The sequence below is a fragment of the Salmo salar genome, chromosome 04, assembly GCF_965601325.2.
Source record: "Salmo salar chromosome 04, fSalSal1, whole genome shotgun sequence".
NCBI classification, from domain to species: Eukaryota; Metazoa; Chordata; class Actinopteri; order Salmoniformes; family Salmonidae; genus Salmo; species Salmo salar.
In genome coordinates this window covers 7,533,737-7,553,570 of record NC_138294.1, presented here as the reverse complement: position 1 = coordinate 7,553,570, position 19,834 = coordinate 7,533,737, and the positions used below count along the sequence as shown (strand labels likewise).

The following is a 19,834-nucleotide window of genomic DNA, read 5'->3' as shown; positions in this document are numbered from 1 at the left end:
GCTTCCTCAGAGGTAGGGAGGCGAGGAGGCCAGAGGTGGATGAACGCAGTGCCCTTGTTTGGGTGTAGGGCCTGATCAGAGCCTGAAGGTACGGAGGTGCCGTTCCCCTCACAGCTCCGTAGGCAAGCACCATGGTCTTGTAGAGGATGCGAGCTTCAACTGGAAGCCAGTGGAGAGAGCGGAGGAGCGGGGTGACGTGAGAGAACTTGGGAAGGTTGAACACCAGACGGGCTGCGGCGTTCTGGATGAGTTGTAGGGGTTTAATGGCACAGGCAGGGAGCCCAACCAACAGCGAGTTGCAGTAATCCAGACGGGAGATGACAAGTGCCTGGATTAGGACCTGCGCCGCTTCCTGTGTGAGGCAGGGTCGTACTCTGCGAATGTTGTAGAGCATGAACCTACAGGATCGGGTCACCGCCTTGATGTTAGTGGAGAACGACAGGGTGTTGTCCAGGGTCACACCGAGGCTCTTAGCACTCTGGGAGGAGGACACAAGGGAGTTGTCAACCGTGATGGCGAGATCATGGAACGGGCAGTCCTTCCCTGGGAGGAAGAGCAGCTCCGTCTTGCCGAGGTTCAGCTTGAGGTGGTGATCCGTCATCCACACTGATATGTCTGCCAGACATGCAGAGATGCGATTCGCCACCTGGTTGTCAGAAGGGGGAAAGGAGAAGATTAATTGTGTGTCGTCTGCATAGCAATGATAGGAGAGACCATGTGAGGATATGACAGAGCCAAGTGACTTGGTGTATAGCGAGAATAGGAGAGGGCCTAGAACAGAGCCCTGGGGGACACCAGTGGTGAGAGCACGTGGTGCGGAGACAGATTCTCGCCACGCCACCTGGTAGGAGCGACCTGTCAGGTAGGACGCAATCCAAGCGTGGGCCGCGCCGGAGATGCCCAGCTCGGAGAGGGTGGAGAGGAGGATCTGATGGTTCACAGTATCAAAGGCAGCAGATAGGTCTAGAAGGATGAGAGCAGAGGAGAGAGAGTTAGCTTTAGCAGTGCGGAGAGCCTCCGTGACACAGAGAAGAGCAGTCTCAGTTGAATGCCCAGTCTTGAAACCTGACTGATTAGGATCAAGAAGGTCATTCTGAGAGAGATAGCAAGAGAGCTGGCCAAGGTCGGCACGTTCAAGAGTTTTGGAGAGAAAAGAAAGAAGGGATACTGGTCTGTAGTTGTTGACATCGGAGGGATCGAGTGTAGGTTTTTTCAGAAGGGGTGCAACTCTCGCTCTCTTGAAGACGGAAGGGACGTAGCCAGCGGTCAAGGATGAGTTGATGAGCGAGGTGAGAAGGTCTCCGGAAATGGTCTGGAGAAGGGAGGAGGGGATAGGGTCAAGTGGGCAGGTTGTTGGGCGGCCGGCCGTCACAAGACGCGAGATTTCATCTGGAGAGAGAGGGGAGAAAGAGGTTAAAGCACAGGGTAGGGCAGTGTGAGCAGGACCAGCGGTGTCGTTTGACTTAGCAAACGAGGATCGGATGTCGTCAACCTTCTTTTCAAAATGGTTGACGAAGTCATCCGCAGAGAGGGAGGAGGGGGGGGGGGAGGATTCAGGAGGGAGGAGAAGGTAGCAAAGAGCTTCCTAGGGTTAGAGGCAGATGCTTGGAATTTAGAGTGGTAGAAAGTGGCTTTAGCAGCAGAGACAGAAGAGGAAAATGTAGAGAGGAGGGAGTGAAAGGATGCCAGGTCCGCAGGGAGGCGAGTTTTCCTCCATTTCCGCTCGGCTGCCCGGAGCCCTGTTCTGTGAGCTCGCAGTGAGTCGTCGAGCCACGGAGCAGGAGGGGAGGACCGAGCCGGCCTGGAGGATAGGGGACAGAGAAAATCAAAGGATGCAGGGAGGGAGGAGAGGAGGGTTGAGGAGGCAGAATCAGGAGATAGGTTGGAGAAGGTTTGAGCAGAGGGAAGAGATGATAGATGGAAGAGGAGAGAGTAGCGGGAGAGAGAGAGCGAAGGTTGGGACGGCGCAATACCATCCGAGTAGGGGCAGAGTGAGAAGTGTTGGATGAGAGCGAGAGGGAAAAGGATACAAGGTAGTGGTCGGGGACTTGGAGAGGAGTTGCAATGAGATTAGTGGAAGAACAGCATCTAGTAAAGATGAGGTCAAGCGTATTGCCTGCCTTGTGAGTAGGGGGGAAGGTGAGAGGGTGAGGTCAAAAGAGGAGAGGAGTGGAAAGAAGGAGGCAGAGAGGAATGAGTCAAAGGTAGACGTGGGGAGGTTAAAGTCACCCAGAACTGTGAGAGGTGAGCCATCCTCAGGAAAGGAACTTATCAAGGCGTCAAGCTCATTGATGAACTCTCCAAGGGAACCTGGAGGGCGATAAATGATAAGGATGTTAAGCTTGAAAGGGCTGGTAACTGTGACAGCATGGAATTCAAATGAGGAGATAGACAGATGGGTCAGGGGAGAAAGAGAGAATGTCCACTTGGGAGAGATGAGGATTCCAGTGCCACCACCCCGCTGGCTCGATGCTCTAGGGGTATGCGAGAACACGTGGGCAGACGAGGAGAGAGCAGTAGGAGTAGCAGTGTTATCTGTGGTAATCCATGTTTCCGTCAGCGCCAGGAAGTCTAGGGACTGGAGGGTAGCATAGGCTGAGATGAACTCAGCCTTGTTGGCCGCAGACCGGCAGTTCCAGAGGCTGCCGGAGACCTGGAACTCCACGTGGGTCGTGCGCGCTGGGACCACCAGGTTAGAGTGGCAGCGGCCACGCGGTGTGAAGCGTTTGTATGGCCTGTGCAGAGGGGAGAGAACAGGGATAGACAGACACATAGTTGACAAGCTACAGAAGAGGCTACGCTAATGCAAAGTAGATTGGAATTGACAAGTGGACTACACGTCTCGAATGCTCAGAAAGTTAAGCTCACATTGCAAAAATCTTATTGACTAAAATGACGAAAATGATACAGTACTGCTGGCTGGTGGAGTAGGCTAGCTAGCAGTGGCTGCGTTGTTGACTTTGAACGTGTAGCTGGCTAGGTAACCTCGATAGTTTCAGTACTACACCTTGTCATGATACAAAAGCAACTTTGTAGCTAGCTAACATAACACCAATCAAGACGTTCCTTTGTAATGTATTTAGTTTCTACAATGCTGCTCGTCGGTAATAGTTGGCTGGGTTTGGAAAAAAATAAAAAATAAAATAAAAAAAATGCCGTCGCGGGGGACGGAAATAGCTGGCTAGCTAACCTCGATAATTACTAAACTACACAGTTACGACTGATGTTCTGTTCAGTCGTAACAGCCCAGATCTAGTCTCACCTGATGTTCTGTTCAGTCATAACAGCCCAGATCTAGTCTCACCTGATGTTCTGTTCAGTCATAACAGCCCAGATCTAGTCCCACCTGATGTTCTGTTCAGTCATAACAGCCCAGATCTAGTCCCACCTGATGTTCTGTTCAGTCATAACAGCCCAGATCTAGTCCCACCTGATGTTCTGTTCAGTCATAACAGTCCAGATCTAGTCCCACCTGATGTTCTGTTCAGACATAACAGTCCAGATCTAGTCCCACCTGATGTTCTGTTCAGTCATAACAGTCCAGATCTAGTCCCACCTGATGTTCTGTTCAGTCATAACAGTCCAGAATAGACATCTTTGTTCATCTTCTATCTAAAGGTTATTATAGTTCTATCTATCATATCTGTCTAGTTCTATCTATCATATATGTCTAGTTCTATGTATCATATCTGTCTAGTTCTATCTATCATATCTGTCTAGTTCTATCTATCATATATTTCTAGTTCTATCTATCATATCTGTCTAGTTCTATCTATCATTTCTCTCTAGTTCTATCTATCATATCTGTCTAGTTCTATCTATCATATCTTTCTAGTTCTATATTTCATATCTTTCTAGTTCTTTCTATCATTTTTCTCTAGTTCTATCTATCATATCCTTCTAGTTCTATATATCTATGTATATTTAGTTTTACCAATGACACCAATGTGTTCATATTGTATTTTCTTTTGAAGTGATGTTTCTTTGTCTTGCTGTGACAAGGTTCTCACCACATCCTGGTTTTGTCATCACAACACGCCATGTTCACACAGTTGAACCTATTTCCTGTACATCTCTCTGACACACACACACCTTTTCTCTACACACTCTCTCACACACACATTCTCTCTCTCTACACACCCTTTCTCCATCTCACACTCTCTACATACACACTTCCTGTCTGCTAAATAACAGTGTCAGGAATATCATCTATCATGGTGGGCTACTGTCCCATCTGTGGGAAACCCGTCTACTTTGGTGAGTGCAGTGTGTGTGTGTGTGTGTGTGTGTGTGTGTGTGTGTGTGTGTGTGTGTGTGTGTGTGTGTGTGTGTGTGTCTCCATGCTCTGAACAGTCTGTCATGACTCACACACAGACAACAGGAAGTGTCTTCTCTGAGGAAGCAGACTGTTCTGTAACACACCGGCTACTCTCCAATACTCTAACCTGGTGTCCTTTCCTTTCTAAGCAGCTTTCTTTTCATCCTGGGATAAGTCTCTTTTCCTTCACTGGCTGGGTTCCTATAGACTAACCTGGCTTCCTTTCCTTCAGAGGCTGGGTTCCTATAGACTAACCTGGCTTCCTTTCCTTCAGAGGCTGGGTTCCTATAGTCTAACGTGGCTTCCTTTCCTTCAGAGGCTGGGTTCCTATAGTCTAACCTGGCTTCCTTTTCCTTCAGAGGCTGGGTTCCTATAGACTAACCTGGCTTCCTTTCCTTCAGAGGCTGGGTTCCTATAGACTAACCTGGCTTCCTTTTCCTTCAGAGGCTGGGTTCCTATAGTCTAACCTGGCTTCCTTTCCTTTGTTGTCTGGGTTCCAATAGTCTAACCTGGCTTTCTTTCCTTCAGAGGCGGGTTCCTATAGTCTAACCTGGCTTCCTTTCCTTTAGAGGCTGGGTTCCTATAGTCTAACCTGGCTTCCTTTCACCTGGGCTCCTTTCCTATGTCCTCAACTGATATGAGACAGCAGACTGATCTCTCACACTTCGGCTTTGTTCAAATACCAACTTGCCTTCCTTTCCTTTAGGGACTTGCATTATTTGCATACAGGAACTAGGGTTGCAAATGAAAGGTATATTATTGGAAAATGTCTATGTTTACCAGGAAACTACCAGAAGTTTGGTAACATTTACATTTTAGGGGGAATTTTATCAAATTACATCTGGTGGTCTTTTTGTGCTTAAGATTATCACATGAGTCTGTAATTATCTCTGGCCCTCTGTGTGACCTTATCACATGAGTCTGTAATTATCTCTGGTCCTCTGTGTGACCTTATCACATGAGTCTGTAATTATCTCTGGTCCTCTGTGTGACCTTATCACATGAGTCTGTAATTATCTCTGGTCCTCTGTGTGACCTCATCACATGAGTCTGTAATTATCTCTGGTCCTCTGTGTGACCTTATCACATGAGTCTGTAATTATCTCTGGCCCTCTGTGTGACCTCATCACATGAGTCTGTAATTATCTCTGGTCCTCTGTGTGTCCTTATCACATGAGTCTGTAATTATCTCTGGTCCTCTGTGTGTCCTTATCACATGAGTCTGTAATTATCTCTGGTCCTCTGTGTGACCTTATCACATGAGTCTGTAATTATCTCTGGCCCTCTGTGTGACCTTATCACATGAGTCTGTAATTATCTCTGGTCCTCTGTGTGACCTTATCACATGAGTCTGTAATTATCTCTGGTCCTCTGTGTGGTCTTATCACATGAGTCTGTAATTATCTCTGGTCCTCTGTGTGACCTCATCACATGAGTCTGTAATTATCTCTGGTCCTCTGTGTGACCTTATCACATGAGTCTGTAATTATCTCTGGTCCTCTGTGTGACCTCATCACATGAGTCTGTAATTATCTCTGGCCCTCTGTGTGACCTTTTCACATGTCAAATATACAATAATTAAATAAGATTGTTTAAAAAATATATATATTACAATCATTAACCTTAATATAACCCATAAACTCAGTAAATATCATTGGTGTTTAATATGAGGGTCTCAGCATGAAATATTCTTTATATGTTTTTACACTTGTATTTATTTTACTGTCAGAATGTCTTTGTTGTAAATGTGTTGGAGCCAAACTGATGTCAGTTGTTAAATAAATCCACCCCCAGGTGGTAAGGGTAGGTAACAACACATCCGCCATGCTGATCCTCAACACGGGGGCCCCTCAGGGGATCGTGCTCAGACCCCTCCTGTACTCCCTGTTCACTCATGACTGTCGAGCCAGGCACGACTCCAACACCATCATCAAGTTTGCCAATGACACAACAGTGGTAGGCCTGATCACAGACAACGATGAGACAGCCTATAGGGAGGAGGTCAGACCTGACCATGTGGTGCCAGGACAACAACCTCTCCCTCAACGTGATAAAAACAAAGGAGATGATTGTGGACTACAGGAAAAGGAGGACCGAGTACGCCCCTATTCTCATCGACGGGGCTGTAGTGGAGCAGGTTGAGAGCTTCAAGTTCCTTGGTGTCCACGCCACCAACAAACTAAGATGGTCCAAGCACACCAAGACAGTCGTGAAGAGTGCATGACAACGCCTATTCCCCCTCAGGAGACTGAAAAGATTTGGCATGGGTCCTCAGATCCTCAAAAGCTTTTACAGCTGCACCATCGAGAGCATCTCGACTGGTTGCATCATTGCCTGGTATGGCAACTTCTCAGCCTCTGACTGCAAAGCAGTACAGAGGGTAGTGCGTACGGCCCAGTACATCACCGGGGCCAAGCTTCCTGCCATCTAGGACCTCTATACCAGGCGGTGTCAGAGGAAGGCCGTACAAATTGTGAAAGACACCTGCTGCTGTTTAATTATTTATTTCTAACTTTAAAAAATATATGTTTATTTAAAACATTTTTTTCTTAAAACTTCTTAAAGCTATGTTGGTTAAGAGCTTGTAAGTAAGTATTTCACTGTAAGGTCTACTACACCTGTTGTATTCAGCATTTAACTGTAAGGTCTACTACACCTGTTGTATTCGGCGCATGTCACAAATACAATTTGATTAAATGTTTAATTTAACCCCTGGTATCCTCCAACCCCAACGGTCCATGCCAGATATTTGACCTCTAACCCCTGGTATCCTCTAACCAGATTGGTCCATGACAGACATTTGACCTCTAACCCTTGCTATCCTCTCTCCCCATTGGTCCAGGTGAGAAGAAGAGGTCATTGGGACGGGACTACCACCCTCTGTGTCTGAAGTGTCAACAGTGTCAGAGACAGTTGACCCCAGGACAACATGCTGAGGTATGGAGAGAGAGGGAGGGAGGGAGGAGGAGGAGGGAGAGAAGGGGGACCCCGGGACAACATGCTGAGGTATGGAGAGAGAGGGAGGGGGGAAGAGGAGGAGGGAGAGAAGGGGGACCCCAGGACAACATGCTGAGGTATGGAGAGAGAGGGAGGGAGGGAAGAGGAGGAGGGAGAGAAGGGGGACCCCAGGACAACATGCTGAGGTATGGAGAGAGAGGGAGGGAGGGAAGAGGAGGAGGGAGAGAAGGGGGACCCCAGGACAACATGCTGAGGTATGGAGAGAGAGGGAGGGAGGGAAGAGGAGGAGGGAGAGAAGGGGGACCCCAGGACAACATGCTGAGGTATGGAGAGAGAGGGAGGGAGGGAAGAGGAGGAGGGAGAGAAGGGGGACCCCAGGACAACATGCTGAGGTATGGAGAGAGAGGGAGGGAGGGAAGAGGAGGAGGGAGAGAAGGGGAACCCCAGGACAACATGCTGAGGTATGGAGAGAGAGGGAGGGAGGGAAGAGGAGGAGGGAGAGAAGGGGGACCCCAGGACAACATGCTGAGGTATGGAGAGAGAGGGAGGGAGGGAAGAGGAGGAGGGAGAGAAGGGGGACCCCAGGACAACATGCTGAGGTATGGAGAGAGGGAGGGAGGGAAGAGGAGGAGGGAGAGAAGGGGGACCCCAGGACAACATGCTGAGGTATGGAGAGAGAGGGAGGGAGGGAAGAGGAGGAGGGAGAGAAGGGGGACCCCAGGACAACATGCTGAGGTATGGAGAGAGAGGGAGGGAGGGAAGAGGAGGAGGGAGAGAAGGGGGACCCCAGGACAACATGCTGAGGTATGGAGAGAGAGGGAGGGAGGGAGGAGGAGGAGGGAGATAAGGGGGACCCCAGGACAACATGCTGAGGTATTGAGAGAGAGGGAGGGAGGGAAGAGGAGGAGGGAGAGAAGGGGGAGAGAGGAAAGGGGGTTGAGAGGGAGAGGAGTATAGCGGAGGGGGGAGACGTAGGAGGGAGAGGGGAGAGAGGAGAGAGGGAAGGGGGAGAGAGAGTGAGTCAGGGAGAGAAGGGGAGGGGAGAGAGGGAAGGGAAGGGGGAGTGAGGGGGGAGAGATTGAGAAGTGGAGGGAAAGATAGTGTCAACAGTGTCAGAGACAGCTGACCCCAGGACAACATGCTGAGGTACGAAGACATGGAGGGGTAGTGTGGGGAGGGAGTGAGGGAGGTGGGGTGGAGAAGGTCTGTCCGTCCGTCCGTCTACATGTCTACATGTATGTGTGTATGTATGTATGTGTGTATCTATGTATCTCATGAACTAAGATGTTTTCTGTGCCTTGTGTTTCAGCATGATGAGAAACCCTACTGCACTAACTGTTACATGAAGATGTTTGGTACCAGAGGTAGATACTGCTTGGTGATGTACTGTAACTGTTGTGATGAGAAACCCTACTGCACTAACTGTTACATGAAGATGTACTTTAGCTGGGGTGCGTCCCAAATGGCAGCCCATTCTCTACATTGTACACTACTTTGGCCAGAGACTTGGTCAAAAGTAGTACACTAAATAGGGATCAGTGTGTGTCTTAGGATGCTATGTACCGCAAATCTCTCTCTCTCTCTCTTCTCTCTCTCTCAGCAGGTAACAGGAGACTGATGTCAAACTGTCACAGCTCAGCCTCCTCTTCCTCTTCCTCCTCCTAGGAACCAGTCTAACCAAAAACCACCAAAATACAACCTAATGAGAACTAACAGCCTATCAACAAGGATCTATGTTCAACAAACCTGACATTCAGCCATCAAGCCAACGACCAACCATCTAGACCCAACATTCAGCCAACCAACATTTGACCAACGAAGAAATACTCTGAAAGTCCCCCTCTTTCAGTCAGTCATAAAACAACTACCTTGACCACAACATTGTGTTCAATGGAGAAACGGTTGTTCTTCAATAAAACAGAAGCTTCTACAGTCGTCTGGTTGAAGTGTGTTAAACACAGAGTCTCTTTAGGCATCAACACACATCCTACACTACACATGTACTGGAGTACACAGACACACATCCTACACTACACATGTACTGGAGTACACAGACACACATCCTACACTACACATGTACTGGAGTACACAGACACACATCCTACACTACACATGTACTGGAGTACACAGACACACATCCTACACTACACATGTACTGGAGTACACAGACACACATCCTACACTACACATGTGCTGGAGTACACAGACACACTTCCTACACTACACATGTACTGGAGTACACAGACACACATCCTACACTACACATGTACTGGAGTACACAGACACACATCCTACACTACACATGTACTGGAGTGGACACTACCTAGTCAGATCATGTTTTAATACCACCAGAGTTCTGAAAACACACACACACACACACACACACACACACACACACACACACACACACACACACACACACACACACACACACACACACACACACACACACACACACACACACACACACACACACACACACACACACACAAACACTTGGCTATGAGGGTTTCAGCATGACATTCATACTGTATGTTGTAGTCTGTCCAAGAGGGGAATCACACAAGACTGATCTCAGTTAATTCATACTGTATGTTGTAGTCTGTCCAAGAGGGGAATCACACAAGACTGATCTCAGTTAATTCATACTGTATGTTGTAGTCTGTCCAAGAGGGGAATCACACAAGACTGATCTCAGTTACAGTTTTTTACAATCGCTAGGACCCATTTCCCTTTGCTTAGGTCACTTTTTCAAAACTCTTCACACAGTGAGCACAACAACAGTCTATGTGGACTAAACTGTGGATCATTTGTCATTGCTTTGACACAAAATGCATTCAATGACTTTTAAATGTCATGAATTCTTTTCTCACTCAGACACGACCACCACCAAAACTCTATGTACCTACAGGCCAATTTGCACATGTTTACATACTCTTTTCAAAACTGTTCAACTTAAATTCAAAACCTAAAATAACACAAAAATGAATAAGACAGCAATTTACTACATTTCTACAGTAATACCATATTGAAATATATTCCACATCTAAATAATGAAATACTATCAAAACAATTAGACCAACCACAGCTGATACCCATTGTAGCTGAATACCTGCCCAGGTGTTAGTCTGTCAATTACATTACCATCTATACAAAAGGAGACATCTTAGGAATAATGCTGTACTGTAATGTAAACATGTACCCAGGTGTTAGTCTGTCAATTACATTACCATCTATACAAAAGGAGACATCTTAGGAATAATGCTGTACTGTAATGTAAACATGGACCCAGCCAGAGATAAAGAGGCTGACAGAGGAAGAAGAGTGGCTGGGAGATGAAGAGGAGTACGTATGTGTGGTGGAGGAAGACTGAGAGGAAGATCAAGAGCTGTAGTCTCAGATGACATTAGGGCTACTATAATTGATCATGTAATAAATCATGGTCTATCAATGAGAGAGGCTGGTCTGAGAGTGCAGCCAAATCTGCAACGCTCAACAGTGGCATCTATTGTGAGAAATTTCCGGCAAAACAACAGGTAAGATGTGCATTCTGCAAGGGCATCTGACTGAACTGCACATTACAGAAGTAAATTGAGCAAAGCCTCCAAATCCACTTGTGTGTAATTGTTTTTGTATTTCTGCTTAGGACCCAACAGTTACCTCCCACAGGCAGGAGAGGTAGGATTCTCACTGCTGTGCAGGAAACTGCAATCGTTGATATGGTCATCAGAAACAATGACATAAAACTCACAGAGTGTTGGCAGACAACATTACATTTGGAAATATTCACAATGTAACCATAACTATTTCTAGAGTCCTGAAACAACATCAAGTCAGGATGAAGCAGTTGTAAACTGTTCCCTTTGACAGGAACTCTGAACGAGTCAAGCATCTCAGGTCCAATATGTCCAGGTAAGATGACTATAAAATACACAACTGGTTTTGAACTAAACCAAACAGGGCAGAGACACACAATGATATGTTTTTAGGTATAATGTAAACTACTGTAATAGCCTAACTCTTATGTTTCCTTGTGGATTTATTTTAGAGAGTCATGGAGATTGATGCCAGGCAAACACCCCACATATTCATCTTTGTGGATGAGGCTGGTTTCATCCTGGCCAGAACACGGTGGTGAGGAAGGAATGTGATTGGGAAAAGAGCCACAGTGGATGTCCCGGGCCAGAGGGGTGCCAACATCACAATGTGTGCAGCAGTATCCTCTGATGGATTCCTGTTACACAAACCACTAGTTGGGCCGAGCTTCTCATGTTATTCCTGGGTGACCTCTATGGAAGGGTTGTGCCAGGTGAGGAAAGGGTTGCAGTGAGGCCAAATCGGCCAACATTTGTAATTGTATGGGACAATGTGGCATCTCACCAGTCCCGTGCAGTCACAGAGTGGTTTGCAGCCCATCCCAGGATGTTGTCACTTTTCCTCCCACCTTACTCTCCACTCCTCAACCCCACAGAGGAATTATGTTCCTCCCACCTGACTCTCCACTCCTCAACCCCACAGAGGAATTATGTTCCTCCCACCTGACTCTCCACTCCTCAACCCCACAGAGGAATTATGTTCCTCTCACCTTACTCTCCACTCCTCAACCCCACAGAGGAATTATGTTCCTCCCACCTGACTCTCCACTCCTCAACCCCACAGAGGAATTATGTTCCTCCCACCTGACTCTCCACTCCTCAACCCCACAGAGGGATTATGTTCCTCCCAGCTTACTCTCCACTCCTCAACCCCACAGAGGAATTATGTTCCTCCCAGCTTACTCTCCACTCCTCAACCCCACAGAGGAATTATGTTCCTCCCAGCTTACTCTCAATGTCTGATTCATTCCTGTAACATACAGTGCCTTGCGAAAGTATTCGGCCCCCTTGAACTTTTTGACCTTTTGCCACATTTCAGGCTTCAAACATAAAGATATAAAACTGTAATTTTTTTGTGAAGAATCAACAACAAGTGGGACACAATTATGAAGTGGAATGAAATTTATTGGATATTTCAAACTTTTTTAACAAATAAAAAACGGAAAAATTGGGCGTGCAAAATTATTCAGCCCCTTTACTTTCAGTGCAGCAAACTCTCTCCAGAAGTTCAGTGAGGATCTCTGAATGATCCAATGTTGACCTAAATGACTAATGATGATAAATAGAATCCACCTGTGTGTAATCAAGTCTCCGTATAAATGCACCTGCTCTGTGATAGTCTCAGAGGTCCGTTTAAAGCGCAGAGAGCATCATGAAGAACAAGGAACACACCAGGCAGGTCCGAGATACTGTTGTGGAGAAGTTTAAAGCCGGATTTGGATACAAAAAGATTTCCCAAGCTTTAAACATCCCAAGGAGCACTGTGCAAACGATAATATTGAAATGGAAGGAGTATCAGACTACTGCAAATCTACGAAGACCCGGCCGTCCCTCTAAACTTTCAGCTCATACAAGGAGAAGACTGATCAGAGATGCAGGCAAGAGGCCCATGATCACTCTGGAGGAACTGCAGAGATCTACAGCTGAGGTGGGAGACTCTGTCCATAGGACAACAATCAGTCGTATACTGCACAAATGTGGCCTTTATGGAAGAGTGGCAAGAAGAAAGCCATTTCTTAAAGATATCCATAAAAAGTGTTGTTTAAAGTTTGCCACTAGCCACCTGGGAGACACACCAAACATGTGGAAGAAGGTGCTCTGGTCAGATGAAACCAAAATCGAACTTTTTGGCAACAAGGCAAAACGTTATGTTTGGCGTAAAAGCAACACAGCTCAACACCCTGAACACACCATCCCCACTGTCAAACATGGTGGTGGCAGCATCATGGTTTGGGCCTGCTTTTCTTCAGCAGGGGCAGGGAAGATGGTTAAAATTGATGTTAAAATTGATGGGAAGATGGATGGAGCCAAATACAGGACCATTCTGGAAGAAAACATGATGGAGTCTGCAAAAGACCTGAGACTGGGACGGAGATTTGTCTTCCAACAAGACAATGATCCAAAACATATGCAAAATCTACAATGGAATGGTTCACAAATAAACATATCCAGGTGTTAGAATGGCCAAGTCAAAGTCCAGACCTGAATCCAATCGAGAATCTGTGGAAAGAACTGAAAACTGCTGTTCACAAATGCTCTCCATCCAACCTCACTGAGCTCGAGCTGTTTTGCAAGGAGGAATGGGCAAAAATTTCAGTCTCTCGATGTGCAAAACTGATAGAGATATACCCCAAGCGACTTACAGCTGTAATCGCAGCAAAAGGTGGCGCTACAAAGTATTAACTTAAGGGGGCTGAATAATTTTGCACGGCCAATTTTTCAGTTTTTTATTTGTTAAAAAAGTTTGAAATATCCAATCAATTTCGTTCCACTTCATAATTGTGTCCCACTTGTTGTTGATTCTTCACAAAAAATTACAGTTTTATATCTTTATGTTTGAAGCCTGAAATGTGGCAAACGTTCGAAAAGTTCAAGGGGGCCGAATACTTTCGCAAGGCACTGTATACTGCAGTGAATTGTAAACAGTAGAGAGGTGTCATTCCTGTAACACATACTGCAGTGAATTATAAACAGTAGAGAGGTGTCATTATTGTAACATATACTACAGTGAATTGTAAACAGTAGAGAGGTGTCATTCCTGTAACATATACTGCAGTGAATTATAAACAGTAGAGAGGTGTCATTCCTGTAACATATACTACAGTGAATTCTAAACAGTAGAGGTGTCATTATTGTTATGTATAGAAAACATTGTGTAATGCTGCCTGTTGTTAGTGATGTTTAGGTCGTTGTTTTATGAGTGACAGTGTGCTTGTTGGGTGACAACCTTTGCTACTGTTATGGAAGAACGAGTTGATTTGAGACATGTATGAAGTGCATTTTGGATGTGAAATGAACTGCTGTGTCAAGCTGAAAGTTGGTTAGGAGAACTGTGAAGAGTTTTGAAAAAGTGACCTAAGTATTGAGAAATGGGTCCTAGGGATTGTAAAAAAACTGTCATTCATACTGTATGTTGTAGTCTGTCCAAGAGGGGAATCACACAAGACTGACAGCCTGCCAGTTTATTAAAAGCATTCAGTTGATTACATGGCAGTTTAGAGAGCAACATCATAACAATAATCTACTTCATAATCAATAATCAATATCATAACATTTATAATCAATAACATCATTATCTATATACTACTAACAACATCATAACAATCTACATCATAATCAATATCATAACATTTATAATCATAACATCATTATCTATATACTACTAACAACATCATAACAATAATATACATCATAATCAATATCATAACATTTATAATCAATAACATCATTATCTATACAGTTGAAGTCAGAAGTAAAAAAAAAAAACCTTAGCCAAATACATTAAAACTCAGTTTTTCACAATTCCTGACATTTAATCTTAGTAAAAATTCTGTTTTAGATCAGTTAGGATCACCACTTTATTTTAAGAATGTGTAATGTCAATAGAATGATTTATTTCAGCTTTTATTTCTTTCATCACATTCCCAGTGGGTCAGAAGTTTACACACACTCAATAAGTATTTTGTAGCATTGCCTTTAAATTGTTTAATTTGGGTCAAACGTTTTAGGTAGCCTTCCACAATAAGTTGGGTGAATTTTGGCCCATTCCTCCTGACAGAGCTGGTGTAATTGAGTCAGGTTTGTAGGCCTCTTTGCTCGCACACACTTTTTCAGTTTTGCCCACAAATTTTCTATAGGATTGAGGTCAGGGCTTTGTGATGGCCACTCCAATACCTTGACTTTGTTTTCCTAAAGCCATTTTGCCACAACTTTGGAAGTATGCTTGGGGTCATTGTCCATTTGGAAGACCCATTTGCGACCAAGCTTTAACTTTCTGACTGATGTCTTGAGATGTTGCTTCAATATATCCACAAAATTTTCCTGCCTCATTATGCCATCTATTTTGTGAAGTGCAACAGTCCCTCCTGCAGCAAAGCACCCCCACAACATCATGCTGCCACCCCCGTACTTCAAGGTTGGGATGGTGTTCCTCGGCTTGCAAGCCTCCCCCTTTTTCCTCCAAACATAATGATGGTCATTATGGCCAAACAGTTCTATTTTTGTTTCATCAGACCAGAGGACATTTCTCTAAAAAGTACGATCTTTGTTCCCATGTGCAGTTGCAAATCGTAGTCTTGCTTTTTTATGGCGGTTTTGGAGCAGTGGCTTCTTCCTTGCTGACAGGCCTTTCAGGTTATGTCGATATAGGACTCGTTTTACTGTGGATATAGATACTTTTGTACCTGTTTCCTCCAGCATCTTCACAAGGTCATTTGCTGTTGTTCTGGGATTGATTTGCACTTTTTGCACCAAAGTACGTTCAACTCTAGGAGACAGAACGCGTCTCCTTCCTGAGCGGTATGACGGCTGCGTGGTCCTATGGTGTTTATACCTGCGTACTATTGTTTGTACAGATGAACGTTGTACCTTCAGGCGTTTGGAAATTGCTCCCAAGGATGAACCAGACTTGTGGCGGTCAACAATGTCCCATGATGTCAAGCAAAGAGGTACTGAGATTAAAGGTAGGCCTTGAACTACAACCACAGGTACACCTCCAATTGACTCAAATGATGTAAATTAGCCTATCCGAAGCTTCTAAAGCCATGACATCATTTTCTTGAATTTTCTAAGCTGATTAAAGGCACAGTCAACTTAGTGTATGTAAACTTCTGACCCACTGGAATTGTGATACAGTGAGTTATAAGTGAAATAATCTGTCTGTAAACAATTGTTGGAAAAATTACTTGTGTCATGCACAAAGTAGATGTCCTAACCGACTTGCCAAAACTATAGTTTGTTAACAAGAAATTTGTGGAGTGGTTGAAAAACAAGTTTTAATGACTCCAACCTAAGTGTATGTAAACTTCCGATTTCAACTGTAGATACTACTAACAACATAAAAACAAAAATCTACATCATAATCAATATTATAACATTTATAATCAATTAAATTATTATCTCTAGACTACTAACAACATCATAACAATAATCTACATCATAATCAATATCATAACATTTATAATCAATTAAATTATTATCTCTAGACTACTAACAACATCATAACAATAATCTACATCATAATCAATATCATTACATTTATAATCAATTAAATTATTATCTCTAGACTACTAACAACATCATAACAATAATCTACATCATAATCAATATCATTACATTTATAATCAATAACATCATGAGGTGAACAACAACAACAACAAACCAAAATGACTTGAGAAAAAGATGACCCCTTTATTAAAAATTGTTTCAAAATACAAAGAATGACCAGATGATTATAATAATACATGGACTAATAATGGAAACACTTCAAGATAAAGAATCTAAGAGACACTAAATAAGATAAAGAATCTAAGAGACACTAAATAAGATAAAGAATCTAAGAGACACTAAATAAGATAAAGAATCTAAGATACACTAAATAAGATAAAGAATCTAAGAGACACTAAATAAGATAAAGAATCTAAGAGACACTAAATAAGATAAAGAATCTAAGAGACACTAAATAAGATAAAGAATCTAAGACACTAAATAAGATAAAGAATCTAAGAGACACTAAATAAGATAAAGAATCTAAGAGACACTAAATAAGATAAAGAATCTAAGAGACACTAAATAAGATAAAGAATCTAAGAGACACTAAATAAGATAAAGAATCTAAGAGACATTAAATAAGATAAAGAACCTAAGAGACACTAAATAAGATAAAGAATCTAAGAGACACTAAATAAGATAAAGAATCTAAGAGACACTAAATAAGATAAAGAATCTAAGAGGCACTAAATAAGATAAAGAATCTAAGAGACACTAAATAAGATAAAGAATCTAAGAGACATTAAATAAGATAAAGAATCTAAGAGACTAAATAAGATAAAGAATCTAAGAGACACTAAATAAGATAAAGAATCTAAGAGACACTAAATAAGATAAAGAATCTAAGAGACACTAAATAAGATAAAGAATCTAAGAGACACTAAATAAGATAAAGAATCTAAGAGACACTAAATAAGATAAAGACATTAAGACAAAAGCAAAAAGCTATTTATTCTGGAAAACAAAACAGACGTAATTGAACTACTCTCTTAAAATAATCAAAACCCATGTTACCCAAAACCCCATGTTACCCCAAACCCCATGTTACCCAGAACCCCATGTTACCCAGAACCCCATGTTACCCAAAACCCCATGTTACCCAGAACCCCATGTTACCCAGAACCCCATGTTACCCCAAACCCCATGTTACCAAAACCCCATGTTACCAAAACCCCATGTTACCCAAACCCCATGTTACCAGAACCCCATGTTACCCAGAATCCCATGTTTCTCTGGTGGTAAAACCAAACTAAAAGGAATAATGGTGGTTACAGTCACTCCTTTTAGATTTCTTCCAAGGTTCTAGAAAGAGAAACTAATTCTGAACTTGTTATTAAAATTAGAACCACTTCAGGTTTGTCACCACATTTTAAACACCAGTCCACTGCTGACCATCCATTTAAAACACAAAACTGACCTAAGATCAGCATGTAGGGTCAGCTTCATTCTACTCCTACTCCGTCCCCTGGGCTGCTCTCTCCTCTCCCGGTCCAGCTTCAGCTCTGGAGCTCAGAGAGACCATCTCCATGGCATTGACATAAAGATCCATGCTGCTCACCCTGTTCACTCTCTTCTGCCTCCTGGTGGGCTAGGGAGACACAGCACCAACAGTCAGACATTTACTCTCTAGTATCTCCATTCTCTCCCCCTCACCCTCTCCCTCTAGTTTAAATGACTTGTAACGTCTGAGTAAATGTCTTTACCTTGTAGTACAGGTAGGAGGTGGTGATGCCTGTCAGTAGGATCAGCAGCACTACAACGTGTCTGATGATGAAGGCTGGCAGAGGAGAGGCTGCAAACAGAAACACCTTTGATGAGGGGACTGATCATCATCAGATAGATCTGTGGGAAATCTGTCAATGACAAAGTTATAAGTCTGGTTCATGTTCAGTTACCTGTGATGGTGAGGGAGAGGAGCTCACTCTCAGAGGAGAAGTTATGAGAGAAAACATGATTGTCATAAACACAGCTGTAGTTCCCTTGGTGGGAGTCATCTGCAGCAGGGAAGAGGAAGGCAGCAGAGTGATTGACAGCTGGCTGGGTCTGGGTTCTGTTGGAGCCGGTGAACGTGAGGAGGAAGAAGCCTCCTGGGTACTGTGGCTGAGTGGAGCAGGTGATGGTGAAGCTGTAGCCCCTGAACACCTCGGGCCCCTGGTGGCCCCTGGAGACCCCTCCCATTGAGTCAGTCAGGGAGATATCAGGCTGGACCAGGAGATCTGTAACAATAACAGAGAACAAGAAAAACCTCTTCAACTAGTTTCCTATAGATATGACAATAACATCAGCATGTAACAGTGCTAGCCACCCTCCCTCACAGGGCAACATGAGTAGTGGGCCTACAGTCACTGAGACAACATATGTTGATATCAGGCTTCAGCAGGACATCTGGAACAAGAGGAGAGATAAAGAAAACGTAGCTCCTCAACTACTTTCCTCATTTAGATATGACAATAACATGACATGTGACAGTGGTAGTGAGTAGAGACGTTCACTGAGATAACACTCAAATACAAAAGCATTCTGGGATATTTAAGTTGTATTTGATTCCTACTTGACTGAGTGATCTATTTAGTAAAGCAGACTGACAAGCTAAACAGTCATCATGAGAGGTGCAGAGGAAGTTGTATGGAAATAAGTAGAAAATTATTATATAATGTTATTACCTGAGCAGATCACTGTGAGTCCAGGAAGGAGATCATAAATTGACAAACACTCCCTCAGTGACGACTCAGACCCAGAACAGGAAGCTCCAAACCCTCGAGTGGTTTTTCCAGGTAGTACTGAAACAGTGGAGCCACAACCCAGCTGTCTACACACTACTACAGCTAAATTCTTCCTTATCTTGGCACTGCCACTGTATGTGTATCCCCAAGGTAAGAGCCAGTCAGTTCCCACAATTCTCCACTCTCCCTGGTAGTACCACTCCACTCCACCAGCACAGCGACTGCCTCCTCCCACCAGCCTCACATTCAAAGGCTCTGAGAATAGAAAGACAGTAATCTTACTATTTTCTCACCTAAACACACCTATATTGTCTCTCATATTCTTCACTCCAGGTGAGAAACAATGTTGATTGAGTGACAAACTGTTTCTTACCTGAGCAGGTGAGTCCAACAGCATTACCAGGTAGACAGGTGTTGTTTTCTCTTTCTAAGGTGTCACAGTCCAGGAGAAGGGACTCTTTGCCTTTACACTGGAACTCTTTATCCCAGGTCTGACCCTCACCTTCTCCATAGAGCCCCCCCTGTAGAGCTGCAGGAGCCCCACAGCCAAGCTCCCCACAGACTACCTCTGCATCCTGCCGGTCAAAGTCAGCTTCACACACTGAGGCCCAGGACTGATTGGACTTCACCTCCACTCTCCCAGAGCAGAGACCAGCTCCATCCACAAGCCGCACAGACTCTGGAGAAAAAGA

At 44.2% G+C, this 19,834-nt stretch overlaps 2 protein-coding genes across 4 annotated transcripts in view; one reads left to right on the top strand and one right to left on the bottom strand.

The window, feature by feature from the left end:
• LOC145878576 (leukocyte immunoglobulin-like receptor subfamily B member 3-like) overlaps positions 1 to 19,539 on the bottom strand; it is a 97,633-nt gene extending 78,094 nt beyond the window's left edge. The window contains exons 1-2 of the mRNA XM_082973943.1: positions 19,516 to 19,539; positions 18,315 to 18,672 (exon numbers count right to left, since the gene is read on the bottom strand). Coding sequence (XP_082830069.1) covers positions 18,315 to 18,672; positions 19,516 to 19,539 — 382 coding nt within the window. The remainder of the gene's footprint in view (positions 1 to 18,314; positions 18,673 to 19,515) is intronic.
• On the top strand, positions 4,054 to 9,208 carry LOC123724026 (cysteine-rich protein 2). Of its 3 annotated transcripts, none has more exons than XM_082973893.1 (4): positions 4,054 to 4,257; positions 7,161 to 7,255; positions 8,586 to 8,640; positions 8,942 to 9,208. In XM_082973893.1, the coding sequence occupies exons 1-4, from the start codon at positions 4,215 to 4,217 to the stop codon at positions 8,977 to 8,979; spliced, it is 231 nt and encodes a 76-aa protein (XP_082830019.1). In that variant the 5' UTR covers positions 4,054 to 4,214; the 3' UTR covers positions 8,980 to 9,208. The 3 variants fall into 3 exon arrangements, with proteins under 3 accessions (XP_082830019.1, XP_082830018.1, XP_082830017.1); XM_082973892.1 differs by having other exon boundaries at positions 8,880 to 9,208; XM_082973891.1 differs by having other exon boundaries at positions 4,056 to 4,257; positions 8,877 to 9,208.
• Positions 19,540 to 19,834: the final 295 nt, after the last annotated feature.